The 19,346-nt window shown below is 47.1% G+C and overlaps 1 protein-coding gene across 1 annotated transcript; it reads left to right on the top strand.

Moving 5' to 3' along the window:
• Positions 1-325: 325 nt before the first annotated feature.
• On the top strand, positions 326-16,415 carry CCDC116 (coiled-coil domain containing 116). Its single transcript, XM_084819608.1, has 5 exons — positions 326-430; positions 898-1,015; positions 7,739-8,311; positions 11,673-12,506; positions 15,474-16,415. Exons 2-5 carry the CDS (start codon positions 956-958, stop codon positions 16,413-16,415), a joined length of 2,409 nt encoding a protein of 802 aa, XP_084675734.1. The 5' UTR covers positions 326-430; positions 898-955.
• Positions 16,416-19,346: the final 2,931 nt, after the last annotated feature.

Raw genomic sequence — 19,346 nt, 5'->3', positions numbered from 1 at the left:
CCAGCTACTGTGCAGATTACAGTTAAACTCAGAGGGAAAAGAAAATTCTGAGGGGGTGGTGGATGATGTCAGCATCCCTGCTAATAAAAAAATGTTGGTGCTGTGTCCCTGTGATCTCTGGCTCCACTATACCACTGGTTCCAGCAGCTTAGCTGAAGCCATTCTTTCTGTCGATGTGGTATAAATGGAACATCCTATGCAAATTAACAGAATCACATGGACAAACAAACAGAATTGGCTACCCAACAATAGCAGAAGAAGATTCTTTGTGAGTTCTCTGTTGTTCTTTGGCTTCTACCTGAACCTTTGGGGCCAGATTTCTTCCTCACCTTGGCAAAACTCTCAGTTCCAGAAAGACCGCTGATTAGGATCCTGGATGAGACATTCTGAGAGATTGCAGCCTCTTGTAATCTGGGATTTTCACCCAATTGTGAGTTGTATTTGTTGTTTTAAATATTAAACATATAGTATGGAAGTAACTTCCATAATAATTTCGATATGGGAAAATTTGCTCGCCAGGCTGTATTCTAGCTATATTTGCACTGAGGGTCATATATTCTTAGAATTCTGATTATCTCAGTTTTCACAGGTTATAGCCCTCATTAAACTGTGATATTAAAAGAAAAACAACATTAAAAGAGCATAGAGAAGCCCTCTGCCTCATATATTTTGTTTGTTTGCTTTTTTTGCCCCATCTCCTATGATTTCTAAGAAATTTTCTGATACGTTTTTCTTTTTTCTTTTACTCCTTCCTTCCTTCCTTCCTTCCTTCCTTCCTTCCTTCCTTCCTTCCCTCCCTCCCTCCCTGTCTTCTGGCGCTGTATCATTTCCCCCTTTTTGAATCCCCTCCTTGTAAAAAACAAAACAAAACAAAAACCTATTTTCTGTTGCGTGCAGAAAGAGGAGAAAGAAGGCGAGAGGAGGAGGAGCGGGCAGGCGCTGTCCTTTCAGCACCATGGTGAGTCGCAGATACTCCGGCTATCTGGCAGATGACGAGAGCCTCAGGGGACCTCAGGTAAGAGCCAAGGGGGCAGAGAATAGTTGCCCTTGGCCAGGTGGAATCTGGTCAAATCTCCAGAGAGAAAAGAAAAGATGACTTGCCACAGCAAAATCCAATTAACCTGGGATAGACACCTTAGGCCAGGAATCCCATGCAGTGCTCTGCACAGAGAACAGCCAAATACGTGGAGTGGATGATGTCAAGGGACAGGCTTCATGGTGTCGTCAGCCTGCCTCATTAGTCCAGGGGTGGAACAATTTGGCCCCTGGACCAAATTAGTTTCCCCGCCCCTGAACTAACCAGTTATTTGGCTTCAAGCTGCTAGTTGTTAGGGAAGGGACTGACAATAAAACTAGAGCTGTGCGCAAATGGCCTCTCAAAATTCTCCAGCCTATTTGTGGGCAGAGAAATTGGGGGGACAATTTCACCGAATTTCTCCTAGGGGAGGAGAAATTCTCCAGCAGTTTCTCACAGAGAGGGCTCACTAATGGCAGGGGCTGTAACACAGGTTCTTTCTTTTTCCTCAGGGTTTTTGGTTTATTGCACTGCTCCTGCAAGTGGCAACAGCATCAACTATGTTGAGGCTTCCACTTTTCTGAGGCAGAGTTTTGAATTTCTTTGGTTTTTGAGCTTGCCTAATCCCTGTGAGGTGGCTGAGGGGGCTGTGCGTGTTTTCTCTCTATTACACATTTTCCATTGCTCTGCAGCCCCCCAGGCCACCTGCACTTCCTGAACTGAAAAAGTCCCATGGCAGGAATTATCTCATGATGTCTTCCTCATGATCACTTCAACTGAAGTGTGGGAAGCTGAGGAGGCTACAGGCTGCCATAGAGACTATTGGACAATGAAAGACAGGACAATCATGTACACTCCATGACCACCTCATAAGTAAAGTATGGACAAGAACCCCAAACCCAACCCATGAGAATTTATCCAAAATTCTTCTTCTTTGAATTTCTTTTCAAAAGCAATTTATTTTCTATCAAATTGAATGAGAATGGTCAAAAAAATGTGGGAGAAATTTTCAGCACAGCATGAAATAAAACTGCCAGTATCAAAATTCCTTTAGATAAATTAAGGGTGGGGAACCTTGGACCAGAGGGCAAAGACCAGACATCCAGGCCTCAGTCCAGACCTCCAGACTCTCCCCAGGTCACACCCCTCTCCCCAGGCCTGCTGGAGATACTGCTTACTCCTTCCTACTCTGTCCCACAACTGCAAAGCTGATGGAGGGAACCATACACAAGTGGGAGAAGGAGAATGCCTGGGCGCAAATGTCTTTTCCCCCCTGCTGAGTACAGAACAATGCTAAGAGTGACTTCAGCAACTCCACCCACTTTTGGCTCTGGTCCTGCCCAGTGCTAGAATGATGACCCTGATGGATTTTGACTGAGGTAATGTGGATCTCAACAGGGAAAATATTTCCCCAGCCCTGATATAAATCAAGAGTGCAACCACATTTGGAATATTTCGTACCATTATGGTTGCCCCATCTCAAAAAAGATATTGTAGAACTGAGAAAGGTGCAGAAAAGGGCAACTAAAATGATCAAGAGGCTGGAACACTGATCCTCAAAAGAAAGTTTAAAGGGTTTGGGGCTTTTTAATGTAGCCTTCCCCAACTTGGTGCCCTCCAGATATTTTGGACTACAATTCCCATGCCAGCCGGGGCTGATAGGAGTTGAGGTTTGCCTCAGGAGCACTTGCAGTAGGGCATTTAGTGTTGCAGCACCCACCCTCTGGGACATTCTACAGGGCAGAGGGAGACAGTCACACTCTAAAGGCAGAGTGTGTCACAAATTTAGGGATGTACGAAAGTCACTTACCTTGCCCGAAATTTGATTCGTGGTGGGGGGAAGGCGCTCCGTCCTTCCCCCCAAAATTCTGGCCGGGGGGGAGGTGCCCCGTCCCCCCAAAAAAATTCTGGCCGGAGAGGGAGGCGCCCCGTCCCTCCCGCCGTGAATCCTGGCTGGCTAGGAACGCAAATGGCGGCGGCCATAGCCGCCGTTTGCATCCCTGCAATCAGCCGTGATAGGCTACGTAAATGTTTACGTAGCCTATCACGGCTGAGTAAAAACAACAACAACCCCGTGCGTACGCAAATGGCGGCACCCATGGGCGCTGCCATTTGCGTTCCTTATTTTGGCACGTGTAGTCTACGTAAACATTTATGTAGACTACGGCGAAAATAAGGGGAACGCAAACAGCATAGTGTCTATGCTATTTGCGTTCCCCTTGTTTTCGCCGTAGTCTACGTAAATGTTTACATAGACTAGACGTGCCAAAATAAGGAACGCAAATGGCGGCGCCCATGGGCGCCGCCATTTGCGTACGCGTGGTTTGTTGTTGTTGTTTTTTACTCAGCCGTGATAGGCTACGTAAACATTTGCATAGCCTATCATGGTATTTTTTTAAAATCTAGCCATGATAGGCTACGTAAATGTTTACGTAGCCTATCACGTTTATTCGGGTTTGTTTTTTTTTACTGGAAATGGCGGTGGCGGCAGCCGGTCGGAAGACCGGCAGCCACCGCAGCCGCCGCCGCCGAACTGCCGCCGCCGCCACCGCCGCCAGGGACATTCACACAAGGTAAGTCCCGTCCCGGGGGGGGCGGGGGGGCAGACCGTTTTGCCACCGATTTCGGGGGGCCGAATGCGCTGGCATTCAACCTCCCTGAGATTCGTGGCGAAATTCTCTGACATCCCTAGTAACAATAGGGTGCTGACTGTCCCTAAACTGTTCCCCAATTCAAATAACCTGGATGGCCCTGGCAACAGACCCCCTGGGTTGAAACTGCTGCTCCTGAATGCCAGGTCAGTGAATGGTAAAACAACTGCTATCCAGGACTTGATCCTGGATGAGCGCACTGACCTGGCTTGTATTACAGAGACCTGGCTGGACGAAGCTGGGGGGGGGGGGGTTAATCTCTCTCAGCTCTGCCCTCCTAGGTTCTCTGTTCAGCAGCAGGCAAGACCTGGGGGGCGGGGAGGTGGAGTGGCAGTGGTCTATCATGATTCGATCCCCCTTACCAGGTGCCCTATCCTGCAGTCTGCTGGGTTCGACTGTGTGTATTTGAAGATGGGTGCCTGGGACAGAATAGGGATTCTGTTGGTGTACTGTCCACCCCGCTGCTCAACAGTCTCTCTTCCTGAGCTAACCGGGGTAGTCTCGGGTTTGGTGTTGGAGACCCCTCGGCTTGTTGTGCTGGGGGATTTCCACATCCATGCTGAGGCTGCCCTGTCGGGCGTGGCTCAGGAGTTCATGTCCACCATGACAACCATGGGTCTGTCCCAGAAGGTATCTGGCCCCACCCATGCTGCTGGGCACACTCTGGACCTTGTTTTCTGTGCTGGATGGGGTGACGGTGATCTGAGTATGGAGGAACTCTCTATAGTACTGTTGTCATGGACAGATCACTACCTGGTGGGGTTTAGACTTGCTGGCACTCGGAACCTTTGCAGGGGTGGAGGGCCGATTAAGATGGTCCGCTCCAGGAGGCTGATGGATCCAAACGGTTTCCTGACGGCTCTTGGGGGTTTTCCTGTTGTCTCGGCAGGCGATTTGTCAAAGCCCTGGCCGATCTCTGGAATGGAGAAATTACCAGGGCCGTAGACACAATTGCTCCTGAGCGTCCTCTCTCACGAAGTGGAGCTGCACCCAGATTTTCTAGGGAGCTGGCAGTGATGAAACGAGTGAGAAGACGACTGGAGCGACGTTGGCAGAAAACTCGGCATGAATCCGATCGAACACGGGCTAGAGCCTATTTGAAGGCCTACTCTGATGCAATATGGGCATCAAAGAAAATATTTTTTTCTGCCACTATTGCGTCTGCAAAGAGCCATCCAGCGGAGCTGTTTCGAGTGGTTAGAGGTCTTTTACATGCTAGCCCGCAAGAGGATAATTTAAACCCCTCGACAGCCCGCTGTGAACAATTTGCTCAGCACTTTGCAGAACAAAATCGCTCGGATCCGCTCTGGCTTGGACGCTATAGTTGCTACAGACCCAGAGGATGTAACTTTGGCCCCTGCTTGTCCAGTGTTGTTGGATACTTTTCAATTTGTACAGCCTGAGAATGTGGACAGGATCCTTGGAGAGGTGAGAGCCACCACGTGTGTTCTAGATCCTTGCCCTTCCTGGCTCATAAAAGCAGCCAGAGGTAGACTGGCCGAGTGGGTAAGGGGAGTGGTTAATGCCTCCCTTAGGCAAGGCAGAATTCCAGCCTGCTTGAAGGAGGTGGTGGTGAGACCTTTGTTAAAAAAGCCCTCCCTGAACCCCACTATATTGGATAATTATCATCCAGTCTCCAATATTCCATTTCTGGGCAAGATATTGGAGCACGTGGTGACCTCCCAACTCCGGAGATTCCTGGATGAGACAGATTATCTAGATCCATTTCAATCTGACTTCACACCCGGTTATGGGACAGAAACAGCTTTGGTCGCCTTGGTGGATGACCTACACCGGGAACTAGACAGGGAGAGTGTGTCCCTGTTGGTTCTGCTGGACCTCTCAGCGGCTTTTGATACCATCAACCATGGTATCCTTCTGGGCCACCTCGCTGGGATGGGACTTGGAGGCACTGTTTTACAGTGGCTCCATTCCTTCTTGGAGGGGCGGACTCAGAAGGTGGTGCCGGGGGACTCCTGTTCGACCCCCTGGCCATTGGCTTGTGGGGTCCCTCAGGGTTCTGTTTTGTCCCCATGCTATTTAACATATACATGAAACCACTGGGGGAGGGTGTCCGGAGTTTTGGGGTTCAGTGTCACCAGTACGCTGATGACACCCAACTCTACTTTTCCTTTCCATCTAATTCCAAGGAAGCTGTTGGGGTGCTGAACCGGTGTCTGTCTGCAGTAATGGACTGGATGAGGGCAAACAAATTGAAGCTTAAGCCAGACAAGACAGAAGTGCTCCTGGTCAGTCAAAAGGTAGATCAGGGAGGGAATAGGGATACAGCTTGTGCTGGATGGGGTTACACTCCCCCTGAAGACACAGGTTCGCAGCTTGGGTGTACTTCTGGATTCAGCCCTGAGCCTGGATGCCCAGGTTTCAGCGGTGGCCAGGAGTGCATTTGCACAGTTAAAGCTAGTGCGCCAGCTGCACCCGTTCCTTGAGATGTCTGACTTGGCCACAGTGACACATGCCTTAGTTACATCCTGTTTGGATTACTGTAACGCGCTCTACGTGGGGCTGCCTCAGATGAGTGTTCGGAAACTTCAGCTGGTTCAAAGAAACTGCGGCCAGACTGCTGACTGGGGCTGGTTACAGGGAGCATACAACTCCCCTGTTAAAACAGCTTCACTGGCTCCCAGTCTGTTTCCGGGCACAATTCAAAGTGCTGGTTATGTCCTATAAAGCCCTATACGGCTCGGGTCCAGGTTATCTGAAAGACCGTATTCTCCCCTATGAGCCTACTCGTGCCCTGAGATCTTCAGGGGAAGCCGTTCTCGCCATCCCGCCATCATCACAGGCACACCTGGTGGGAACGTGGGAGAGGGCCTTCTCGGTGGCTGCCCCAAGGCTCTGGAACTCCCTTCCCAGGGAGGTGAGAGTGGCACCCTCCTTGATATGTTTTCGCAGGCATGCAAAAACTTTTTTATTCCAGCAGGCCTTTGGGGATAACTAGTCTGGACCTGGGAAAATGTGACGTATGGATACCATTTTTGTTGTTCTGGTTGTCTTTTAATGTTTTAAAATCTTTACAATTTTAATATTGATGATTTAATTATATTTTTAACTTTTATACAGTTGTATTTATATTTCTATTTATAGGTTTTAATTGTAGCAGTTTTAACGTTGTAAGGCCGCCTTGAATCCCAGAATTGGGGAAACAGCGGGATATTATTATTATTATTATTATTATTATTATTATTATTATTATTCTAACAACTGCCATTAAACAGGGCCCCAATATTCTGATGACCAGACGTCTTCTTAAAACTCATCTCTTTGCACTGGCTTTCCCTGAACTGTGACTCAGCCAGCTATGGTTTGTGGCACACAGTAGAGTGTGCAGTTTTACTGCTGATTAATTTGTATCATGTTGTTTTTATTGCTGCATTTATGGTTGTGTTTATGCCGTTGTATTTTACGTTCACTGCTTTGATACCTTTGTATACATTTGAATAATAATAAATAAATAAATAAATAAATAAATAAATAAATAAATAAGAGAGCAATCCTATGGCCCTTAGACAGCATCTGGCGGGGCCATAGGATAGTTTGGATTCCTGGATCCAAGGTCAGAACTTACTGCCTCTCCAAGGTCACAAAGGCAACCTTGGAGAGGAGGGAAAGGGGGCATTCCCATGGGCAAGGAGGGGAGAGAACTGGGCAGGCCAGCTTACAAAGGATCTTCCAGCCTCCCCAGCATCCTTCCCTCCCGCTCTGCAGAGCCCCAGCTAAGATGGGTGAAAAAGCCTGTATAGCAAAAATGCAGAGCCGGAGGAGTGTGGAGGTGAAGATCACCTCCGTGCTCCTCCGGCTCTGCTGAGGATGCCCATCAGCTTCCGAGTTTGGAGGCTGACGGGCATCCCAATAAGATTGTGCCCTAAGTCCAAAACTGTGTGGAGAAAGAGATTCCTCTCTCTCTCCTAAGGGTTATTTCTATACTGATATCTAGTCTCTTGTGTCAAATGTTTCTTTGCGATGATCCGATGACTATATACAAAGAAACAAATCTGAATCTGATCTACCAATTCTCTTGTTACTGATGCAGCCGTGTTTTGCTTGGTCACAGATGAGGAACCTAAATGCTTACCAGAGAAGAGCCACATACGACTGGAGCAGCCTGTTGAGACCGCCTTCCCGCTGTCAGTTCAGGAATCCAGACCCGGCGGCCTCTACTTCTGCTTCCGGCACTTTCGCCTGTGTGAAACAAGGGAAGCGCAAACGTCGCAAAAGCAGCAGTGCCGGAGAAAGCAGTCACCTTGCTGCCGAATTTTCAGAGTTTGTGGATTTCTTAGCAGATGAGGAGGTACTGGACAGCCTCCAGAGTATCGTGGAGGATGCGGTCCGGAAGCTCCGAAATGTGACGACAGAGGGTGGGGAGCATATCTTTGACATCCAAGAAGATTCTTGCTCGAGCCCAGACAGCGAATCGTGGTCATTTTCCTACAGCTCAACGCATTCCCAGTCGAAGTATCATACCACCACCATGTCCACCTCTGACGATGACTGGGAAAAACAGATCAAGAGTAAAAGGCAGCCTAAGCTGGAGGGCAAAGTGTGCCTTCTGGATAAGTATAAGGCCAGACTTCCCAAGCTGGAGAAGAAGACCATGGGGGGCATATCTGGAGGATTCCATGCAGAGGTACTTCTAGGCCTCTCTTGAAGGATGAGACCTACCAGCTGCCTTGAGATGTATTTGCTCTGGCCCAGCCAATGTAATCCATGCATGGCAATGCATTTATGCACACATGTCTGGAATCCTGCTATCCAAAAAAGCCTGCTCTGATAGGAGATGGAGTGGGGGTGACCACCTCTAGTAATGCCATTCATAGGGGCCCTTCACATGGGGACCTATGCACAACTAGCCATTGTTTCTCCACAGACCCAGGGGCATAAATTCAGCCTGTGGTTCTCGTTGCCAACCATTGTGCGTTATGGCATTATGGCTTTGATATCACTGGGTGGTGGTGGCGTTGCTGTGAAACCATTTGAGCCGTTCCAGAGAACTGATAAACAGCATGACAAATGCCCAGTTCTTGCTCATTTGCTCAGTCCAGTCATCCAGTATGTGGAGGACACGCAACTCTACCTCTCACTTAAATCCTCACCAAGGTTGGCTGTAGAAACCCTGTCCAAGTGGCTGGAGTCGGTGAGTGGCTGGATGGAAAGGACTAAGTTGAAACTGAACCCCGACAAAACCGAAGTACTTTTGGTGGGAGACAAGGGGAGTTGGGGGAGGTTGACCTGATGTTCGATGGGGTGCAGCTGCCCCTGAAGGACCAGGTCCACCATCTGGGGGTCATTTTAGACTCCCAGCTGTCCATGGAGGCTCAGGTGTCAGCCGTGAGCCGGGCACCACTATACCAACTCCATCTGATATGGTGGCTGCACCCCTACCTCCCTAATCATCTGCTCCCATCAGTAGTTCATGCCCTGGTCTCCTCTCGCCTAGACTACTGTAATGTGCTCTATGTGGGGTTGCCCTTGAAGATGGTTCGGAAGTTGCAGCTGCTGCAGAATACGGCAGCCCACCTGATTAAAGGCAGCCATCAGCAAGACCGCATCACTCCAGTGCTGAAGGAGTTGCACTGGTTACCAGTTGTTTTCTGGGCCCAATTCAAAGTGTTGGCATTGACCTTTAAAGCCCTATATGTTTCCTGCCCAATCTATCTTAAGGAGCACCTCCAACAACACCAGGGACGCTGTTCAAAGAGATCAGCCTTGGAAGGCCTTCTTTCTGTCCCATCAGCCAGGACAGCTAGGCTGGTAAGGACGAGGGAGAGGGCCTTCTCTGTGGTGCCCCCACTCTGTGGAATTCCCTCCCTAGTGACCTCCACCATGCTCCCTATTTGATGAGCTTCTGCCGGGCTTTGAAAATCTGGCTGTTCAGGCAGGCATTTGGGATGGGTTAGGGTTTTTGTCTCTGTGTGTGTGTGTTTAAAGAAATGTTGTTTTGTTCAGTTGATTATGTAAATTTGTTGTATTTTGTGTTGTTATTTGTATTGTACACCACCTAGAGTGACCGGGTAGCCGGCCAGATGGGCAGCTAATAAATCTAATAAATAAATAAACAAACAAACAAACCATGGGTTATTAACCATGAACAACCCTCAAAGAGCACCCATGGCTTGTTGTTGGGTTGGCAACTGTGGGTTGTTCAAGCCATGGGTTGTCTTTATGTCACAACCCAGAATTGTGGGTTGTGCATGGGTTGTTTCATCAGGCTACAGAGGTGGCTCTTTGGTGTTGCAAATTCCTGGGATATGGGCTGGGAGCCAGCAAGGGGGGTGGAACAAAACAACGCACAATGTGTTCTACTGTATGGCAGCCATATTGTGGGTTAAGTCAACAACCCATGGCTTAATTAAGCCATGAGTTGTCATTATGTGTGAACAGAGTCTTTGACTTTGCAGTTTCCTAGCGTTCCCCTAGCTGCACGTGTTCCTAGAACTTAAGCCTCAACATATTGTTTCTGGCAACAAAGATGATCAGGGGACTAGAAACAAAGCCCCATGAAGAGAGACTGAAAGAACTGGGCATGTTTAGCCTTGAGAAGAGAAGACTGAGGGGAGATAGGATAGTGCTCTTCAAATACTTGAAAGGTTGTCCCAGAGAGGAAGGCCAGGATCTCTTCTCAATCATCCCAGAGTGCAGGACACGGAATCATGGGCTCAAGTGACAGGAAGCCAGATTCCGGCTGAACATCAGGCGAAACTTCCTGACTGTTAGAGCAATACGACAATGGAACCGATTACCTAGGGAGGTGGTGGGCTCTCCCACACTGGAGGCATTCAATATGAGGCTGGACAGCCATCTGTCGGGGATGCTATGACTTGGATTCCTGCACTGAGCAGGGGGTTGGACTCGATGGCCTTGTAGGCCCTTTCCAACCCTACTATTCTGTGATTCTACTATTCTATGATGCTATGAGGAAATGTGATTCTTCCCAAGCTAGTGGGGGCATTGCAACTTGGAGCATTGCCTATAATAAGAACAGCATGTCATAAGAATCTATTGGATAGTTCCTGTGCCATCACCAATGTCATATGAAAAGCACAAGTGTCCTCTACTATTTATGTAAGACTATTATCACAGATCAGCAATCATAAGTCATTCTGCTGCTGCTTCTTTTTCCATTCTTCTGGCTTTTTTAGCTGATGAACTGATGGGATAAGGAAGGGAAAGGGAAAAGAGTCTGGAATAGGCTCAGACTATCAAAAGATACGGGCGTCATTTCCGCATAATGTGAGGAAATTGCTAAGGGATTCCGAGTGGTCGATCTGATTTCTTGGTCATCTGGCTTGTTGGTCTAAGGCAGCCTTCCCAACCAGGTGATCTTTAGATGTTTTGGACTACAACTCCAATCAGCACCACCAGCATGGCCAATGGTCAGGGATTATGGGAATTGTAATCTGAAACATCTGGAGGGCAGCAGGTTGGGGAAGGCTGGTCTAGGGGTAGGATTCTCACTTAGGGTGCAAAAGGTCCTGGGTTTGAATCCTAAATAAGCCCTACCCAGGAGGGAAAGGCTGGCTCCACTATTGGGAGCTCAGTAGTAGGGCACATACTTTACATGCAAAAGGTCTCATATTGAATCCTTGGCACATCCAAGGATGGGCTCCAGGCAGAACTGAGAAAAACTCCTGCCTGAAAGGCTGGAGGGCTGCTGTCCATCACTGTAGCCCAGGGTGGGCAACTGCAAGGGGGCCAGGGGCCATTTTTGCCCCCCAGGCTGCCCTCTTCAGAGCACCTGAAAAAAATCCATTTTTTTAATGGCCACAATAGCACTACAAAATGTTAAATGGGTCAAATTTAGCTAGTTTTGAAGTTGAATTTGACCCTTTTAGTGCTACCTCCTACAATATCCTAACACATCCTTTTGTTATTTATTATGACACTATATAATGTACTTTATTTTCTCTCTCTCTCTCTCTCTCTCTCTCTCTCTCTCTCTCTTTCTTTCTTTCTTTCTTTCTTTCACATTCTCCTTTACTCCTTTCCAGACGTTTTCAGAACGATCAAGGGACAATTACTTTTTCCGGCAAGAACACTTCCATATTTGGGCCAAATTGGCAGAGTCCTTTGAACAGCTACAGCCGCCCAAAAAAGATTACTTTGCAAAATTTAAGGAACAGTTACCAGAACAGTCTTTTTCTGTAGAATCTCTCCATAAGGAAATCACCAATGTTTTGAAACGGCCAACACCAAGCAGTATTCCCCTGTATTATCCTGGGAATCAACCTTTTCAAGCTCTGGATTTCTTGGAAGAAAACAAAATCCTTGCAGCTCTTCAAGATATTATAAACCAAGCCGTTTGCCAAGTCCTGGAGGCAACTGGGATGGATGGGATCCCTTTGCTGAACCTTTACGATGAGGAAGGCCACCCTTTGATGCCATGGGACTCTTCCATGGCAGACAGCGAAGAAGAGGAAGAAGACGAAGCGATGAGAAGTGGCTCAGCAGCCTCCGACAGTGAAGAAACATCGGAGGATGAGTCCAAATCAGAAGGAAGCAAGACAGCTGATGGAAAGAAAAAGAAGAAGAAGAAGAGAAAGGGGAAAAAGAAAAAAAAGGAGAAGGTGGAATCTCCCGTGGGAGAAGAGAAGGGCAGAGTAAGATACACACCACCACCGCTTCCCAAAAGCAGGCGGAAATCGCTTGCGCCCGAGGAGCCTCAACGCAAGCCAAAATATGTGGCACCTCCACCCACTAAAACAAAGCCTAGGCCACCGCCTGAGGAGCCCACACACAAACCCAAATATGTCCCACCCCCACTTCCAAAACCAAAACAGAAAAAACAAGACTTGGTCCAGACGGAATCAGAGTCATCCAAACAGGTACTTGTAGTGTTACATTCTAATGGGAGAGAAGCCTGGGGCCTACGTAGTTGTCAGGGCGATCGGTCTAGAGACCTTTCCCCTGAGCCTGGATTTGCAACGGCTGGCTGAGGTTACTCAGTGGTGAAGGAATAAACCAGGGGTGCAGAATGTCTTTCAGCCTGAGGGCCGCATTCCAATTCAGAGAAGCTTTCAGGGGCCACAGTCCAGTGGTGGGCGGAGCTAAAGGCAAAAGGGGTGAGGCCAACATAACAAAAATGCCAGCATCTTGTAGCTTAAAGCTCTTACGGCCAATAACTAAGCCTTAGGAGAGGCACTTCAACAATTTAGAAGGGGGGGGGAGACTGCCCCAAATCCGGGAAACTAGCAAACAATTGCCAGGGCCTTCTGGGGAACCCCAGAGGGCCAAATTGAGACCTCAAGAGGGCCAGATTTGGCCCCTAAGCCTGAGGTTGTGCACCCCTGGTTCAGCCCTGATTAAATTAAGCCCTGCAGTTCAGTGAATACAGAAAATTGTTTAAAATCCTATATTTATCTAACAAATATCTGCTTAAGAATATAGAGGGGCATACTTAGATTCTGCAGAGGCCTCCCTTCCAGTCAGAGGTCTCAGCAAGACTCTTTGAGTTTCAGCTGCAGCATTGCATCAGGTGCCTTCAGAGTATTATCTGGGAGTATGTCAAGTATATAATTCCTTGTGTTTAGAAAAGTAGCTCAGCAGAAAGAATGGCTATTAGACTTGTCCTCAACTTGCTAATTTTCTAAGTGCAGTCAGTTTTTGTTTTTACAAGGGGAAGCTTTTGATCTTGCAATCCCCCACCTGCACTTTGAAGTGGTACAGTCACAGGGAGACTGAACAATGCGATGTCTTGCATGTGCAAATCAGCCATCATAATCACAAAGAAGTATTATTATTATTACACGTATGCAGCTCTTCAGAATGTTTACAGTGCTTCACCGACAACATCTCTGTAACTCTTCCTTCCTTATTTCATTTCAATACTGCCCAATAGTATGTTTATCCCCATCTAGCGGATCTGAGGCTGAGAAAGAGCCTTACTTAAGGCAACCTGAACTGCAGCAGGAAAAGGCTATTGCCCTCAAATCCTCCATGTGGCTTCCTAAAGGCAATTGGATGGCCAGAGGGTGGCTACTTCCAAAAAAGAAAACACCAGTTTGCATAAAAATTTGCATTTGCTAGTTTATATGTTTAGATGCACATTTAAAAATTATTATAATGTAAATAGAAATAGAGTGCATCTCACTGAGAGACAGTGTGGTATAGTGGTGAGAGTGCTGGACTGGGAGTCAGGAGATCCGGGTTCTAGTCCCCACTCAGCCATGGAAGCTCACTGGGTGACTTTGGGCCATTCACAGACTCTCAGCCCAACCCACCTCACAGGGTTGTTGTTGTGAGGATAAAATGGAGGAGGAGGAGGCCGCCTTGGGTTCCTTAAGGAGGAAAAAAGGCAGGCTATAAATGTAATAAATAAATAAATTGCACCATTAATGTGGAAGTCTGTGACCAGGAGACCAGCATGCCTTGCTCTGTCTGCTGTCCAGGTGCTGTTGAGGGGCAAATTCAAGGCCCAGCTCTCCCTTCTGATAGTTCTTTAAGTCGGACATGGACTGGACAGCCCTTCAAACACAGCATGTCTTTGAAATAAAGGACAGTCCTCTGTAAAAGAGGGCACATCACCACCATAGCTAGATGGCGTTTCGGTCTTGCAGGGCTCTTCTTACTAAAATCAAAAAAGGAACAGCTGCACCAGTTAAATTCCCGATGCATTTCGACACTGGTCTTTATCAAGGGAGCTGAAGAATACAAAATATAAAATACATGATAAATGATATATAATGTACACCAAAGCATTTAAGATACAATTTTACATGTTTCCAAAAGAATTCTTAAATAATATGTATTAACTAATTAAAAACTTCAGAGCACGCTAAACTATCCTAAAAATAATGTTAAAATTCTCTATATATACATACATAAGCCTTATAGTCTGACAGAAGTATTAAAGGACGAGATACACACACACACACACACACACACACACTCATACACTACGCATTAACATACAAATTTATATGTTTTCAACAAAATCTCTGGATATCCTGAAATGACTGGTAAAAAACTGCAAAACGTATCAACTGACTTTAAAATGATGATTTTTAACCATCACAGGAGCACCACAGAGAATTGGCAAGGGGGCCTGTCCAGTAACATATGTACACTAGGCCTTATTTTTAATTTTAGTGTCAAGAAAGGCTAACGTCAAGGGTAGGCATGGTTGGGCACCAGCACACACCCACTGACGAGAGCCCCCTGGATCTGCTCCTCCTCCTCCTCCTCCTCCTCACCATTGCACCATTGCTTGTTCACCTGCCTCTTGCTCTGGCCCAGACAACCAGGGCCGGCCCTATCATTAGGCAGGGTGAGGCAGTGGCCTCAGGCAGCAGATGCTAGGAGGCAGCAGCAAGGTTTTCATGGAGAGAACTGGGTGCCATGCAGCCTACTCTGCACCCCCTCTGTCAGCCTACTGCCTTCAAGGTCAGTGGAGAACGTCGTCCCATCATTAGCGCTGAAGACAAATTCATCTGCCAGTCCAGTCAGCTTTTGTAAATGGGATGGGAGGGGGCGTCATTTTGACCTTTGCCTCAGGCAGCAAAATGTCTTGGGCCAGCTCTGCAGACCACAGTGGTGGTGAGAAAGAACAGCAGCAGATGCCACGGCCTACTTATTCACGGGCTCTCTGCCTGCCAAGGAAGCAAGTGGCAGCAGTGATGAGAAAGAGGGTGAAAACCAATAGCAGCTGGTGACAATGGTGGTGAGAAGGGAGACGTGCTGAGGGAGGGGGTCCGTTGGGGGTGTCTTGCCCAAGAGCCCTCAAAAACCTGGTGGCAGCACTGGTGCAAAGCATCTCTTTCAACACTTACGTCCTCTCTTTTTGCTGTTCACAGGCTATCCATGCAAGGCATATTATTACGCCCAAAGACATCAAGCGGGCACGAATTCATGGCCGGCCTCTCCCGAAGCAAACCATCATCGATTTTTTGATTGAAAATGCAGCCAAACTCATCTTGTACAAGTACAACTACGAAACCCTCCTTTCCGAGAAGCTGGGCTTCATATCGGTTCCTGTGACAAAGGTGCTCTTGGAAATCATGTTCGGGTACAAGAGAGTTAAGGGCAGCGGGATACGGCTCTCTTCTCAAATTGACTGGGCAAAAGTCTCTGAAGAGGTCTACGCGGTGCGCCCGCGTAAGCCCAAGACCCCAAAACATAAAGCTGGGGACAAAAAGAAAGCGGGCGAGAAGAAGAGGAAAGCCGGGGACAAGCAGAAGAAATCAGGGGAGAAGAAGAGCGTTTTTTTCAAGCCCGAAATGCCGCACGGCAAAGTGATGGTAATGAGGACAGCCATTGCGCAAGACGTTGTGTCCAGCAAAACGGGAAGAGTGAAGTCCACAAAAGAGCGAGAGGATAGCCAAGTCCCAGAGATTTTCGAGATAGTTCCACCACAGTTTCCCACAGAGCCCGGAACGGATGACATCTCTCCAGATGAGGAGGATGAGGGCCTCTTCATTCAGTCTTCAGCTCCTAAGGGGTCTGTAACTGATGCCACTGATAGCCCCGAGAGATCTATTCCTTCCGAAGATAGCCCAACAAAAGCCCCTGGCACTGCCCTCGATTCTGAAGATCAGTCACCCGCTCTGTCTTCAAAGCAGTCGTTATCTTCCCGAAAAGCAAGCCAAGTCCACGACAGCAACAGGAGCTCTAGGACTGTTTTGCCAGAAGTGGAATCGGTGGGTTCTGAAGAGCTCTTGAAGAAAGCCTTGTCGTCGCGCAAGTCCAGCACTGCTGGGGAAGGTAGTAAGACTGTTCTGCCTAAAATCTCAAACTAAACTGATATAATAACAATAAAGCATATAGATTTGTATACTGTGGTTCTGTGATTTATATAAATACCCACCTACTGTATCCAAAATGCTGTTTTGTAGGTTCCAAGGTCACAAATAGGGCTTCCATTAGCTGGTGTGAGGGTGTAATATTTCTATATCCTCATCGGCATTGTTATTATTATTTTACAGTCTATCCTAGCTTCCATTGTGGCATGCAGCTGTGCCCCTTTGACATTTCAGACAAAAGGAAGAAAGGAGGAAGAGGAAAGAGAGGGCGCACTGATCCAGTAACAGGACATTCTCTATTGCCCCCTAGTATCTGGAAGCATGCGGAGTTGTTCCTATTATCCAACAGGGACAAGACTGTGGTGAGGCAAAATGGTCTCCTGCAACCCCTACCCCCAGCCCATCTTGAGCTCAGGTCCAAGGAGCAGGAGCATTCAAAGTTTCTCCCCATATGATAGAAATACATTGTGCCTCCCTCTGCCAGGGGGTTCCTGCACAGAGATCTCTGAGTGCTTTAGAGATTGGCTGACGTTTTGCCTTTTAGGGGATGGACAAAATCATAGCCCAACACAAAGGGGAGAGGGTAGGATGGCCACTTATGAATCGCCAAAAAAAAAAGGAAATGTTTCACACAAAAAAGAGGACAGCAATTTGCATAAATTTTGCATATGCTCATTTATATGTATAGATGCAAATTTAGAAATTATTATTATTATTATTTAAATAGAAATACAGGAATCTTATCCTTAGGTCATCTTCAGAGGGCCTCGTCTGGGCGCCCAACTTACAGAATAAACTCCCTGAAGAGGTTCACCTGGCACCTGTGTTGTTATCTTTTTGTCATCAGGCGAAGGCCATTCTTTTCTCTCAGGCATGTTAGTTCTAGGTTATTATGGCTATTTATTTATTCATGTGCTGTTTATTTGCATTATATTGTATTTTATTCTTTTAAATATTTGTATTTTATTTTATATTTTTAACTGTTCTGTGGCATTTTCTTTTTTCTTTTTAACCCACCCAGAGAACATTAGTTATTGCGTGGATTAGAAATGTAATAAATAAATAAAATAAATAGTGTGGAAGACTGTGATCAGGTGACTTGTGTGCCTGCCTGTTCAGTCTGCTGCTTAAGTGCTAATTGTGAATGGGCAACAGTTCGTCTAGTGTTTAGAAGACCTGGGTTCTAGCCTCACTCTTCCATGAAGCTCACTGAGTGACTTTGGGCCAGTCACTAACTCTCAGCCTAACCTACCTCACAGGGTTGTTGTGAGAATAAAATGGAGAGGAGGATTGTGTATGCCTCCTTGGAGGAAAGGAATTAGACGGGACAGCTCTTCACATAGGGGATGCCTTCAAACAGAGGATGGTCATAAGAGCCTAAAAAGAGCCCTGCTGGATCAGACCAAGGACCAGATCTAGTCCAGCAGTCTGTTCACACAGTGGCCAACCAGCTGCCCAGAGAAAACCCACAAGTAGGACATGAGTTCAACAACACTCTTCCGGTCGTGTTCCCCAGCAATTGGTGTACATAGGCATACAGCCTCTGATACTGGAGGTAGCTTATAGCCGTCAGGGACTAGTAGCCATTGATAGCCTTCTCCATTAATTTGTCTAATCTCCTTTTAAAGCCATCCAAATTGGTGGCCATCACTACGTCTTGTGGTAGCAAATTCCATACTTTAACTATGTGCTGGGTAAAGAAGTCCTTCCTTTTATCTGTCCTGAACCTCCCACCACTCAGCTTCATGGGATGATGCCATTGGGTTCTAGAGTTTTGAGAGAGAAAGGGGGAGATTTGTGAAGCACCCCCCCCCCCGAGATTTGGCTATTGGGCAGTATAGAAAGGTAACAAACAATAAATATAGTAACGGCCACCAACTTGGATGGCTTTGAAAAGGGATTAGACAAACATATGGAGGATAAGGCTATTAATGGTTCTAGTATTACGAGGGAGAAAAATATCTGCCTGTCCATTTTCTCCACACCATTTATAATTTTGTACATCTCTATCATGTCTCCCCTTATTTGAGTTTTCTCTAAGCTAAACGGTCCCAGACGTTATAACCTTTCCTCTGGTTCTCTGGCAGCTCTTCAGTAGAGAACTGTCCTTCATAAAGAGGGCACCTGGCCACCCCGAGAACTGAATTCTTGCTCTCTGACCTGCTCTCTAACGCTTGGGGGAGTGTAATGATTCCATAGTAAAGACAAGAGGGCCCATTGTCCTCCTTACTGCTGCATACCTACCTACGAGGGCTGAACTCTGGCCATTAAAATAAGCCCTGCTGTAGTTCCGTGAAACTGTTAATTGTTTCAAGTTCGCAAAAGAGGAAACATCTTGAAGTTCTCCTCTGAAGGAACCGCATGTCTCCGTTCCTCCTGCCTTCCATCAGTGGGATCTGGGGGTGGGTGGGGGGCGTACAGCTTCCGATCTCAATCTGCGCGTCTTCCAGCGACCCCACGATAGAAACAGCAGCGCCTTGTGAGGACACGACAATAGACCGCCAGCATCAAATTAAAGTGGTCATAAACAAAGAAAGTAAAGCTTTGGCAGAAGCTATTGTAGCACAATTGTGGGTGGTGGTTTTGTTTAGTGTGTGTGTGTGTTGTTGTTGTTATTTAGTTCAACTGGGAAGTATTGTAAGGAGCACGGTGCAAACTGTCTTGGGGGTGGGTGACCTCCCAGAAAGACAAACAGATGCTAGCTAAAGCTCCATATGATTGATTTTCTACGGCTAAGCTGACAGCCCAAGACATCTGTTTTGACCTGTTTCAGGAAAACAGCATGATCCATTGTCATTCCTAACAGGAAGGAACAGTCCTTTCTCATGAAATACAAATACATTGTGTGACATGTCAGACTGTACCAGATTGCTTCCTTTTCTTCTCCTTCTCTTTCTCCTTTTTTCTTTTGCTCCGTTTGGTTTTTGC

This window comes from Heloderma suspectum, chromosome 13 (genome assembly GCF_057233095.1).
Source record: "Heloderma suspectum isolate Gila_16-S chromosome 13, 16-S_ref, whole genome shotgun sequence".
In the NCBI taxonomy this organism is placed as follows: Eukaryota; Metazoa; Chordata; class Lepidosauria; order Squamata; family Helodermatidae; genus Heloderma; species Heloderma suspectum.
Note: the sequence above shows the minus strand (reverse complement) of the source record. Positions and strands in the feature narration are given on the sequence as shown.

Coding starts and splice junctions, on each gene's coding strand:
- CCDC116 (XM_084819608.1), top strand. CDS start 956: ATGGTGAGTCGCAGATACTCCGGCTATCTGGCAGATGACGAGAGCCTC. Junction 1,016..7,738: donor AGAGCCTCAGGGGACCTCAG/GTAAGAGCCAAG, acceptor GCTTGGTCACAG/ATGAGGAACCTAAATGCTTA. Junction 12,507..15,473: donor AATCAGAGTCATCCAAACAG/GTACTTGTAGTG, acceptor TGCTGTTCACAG/GCTATCCATGCAAGGCATAT.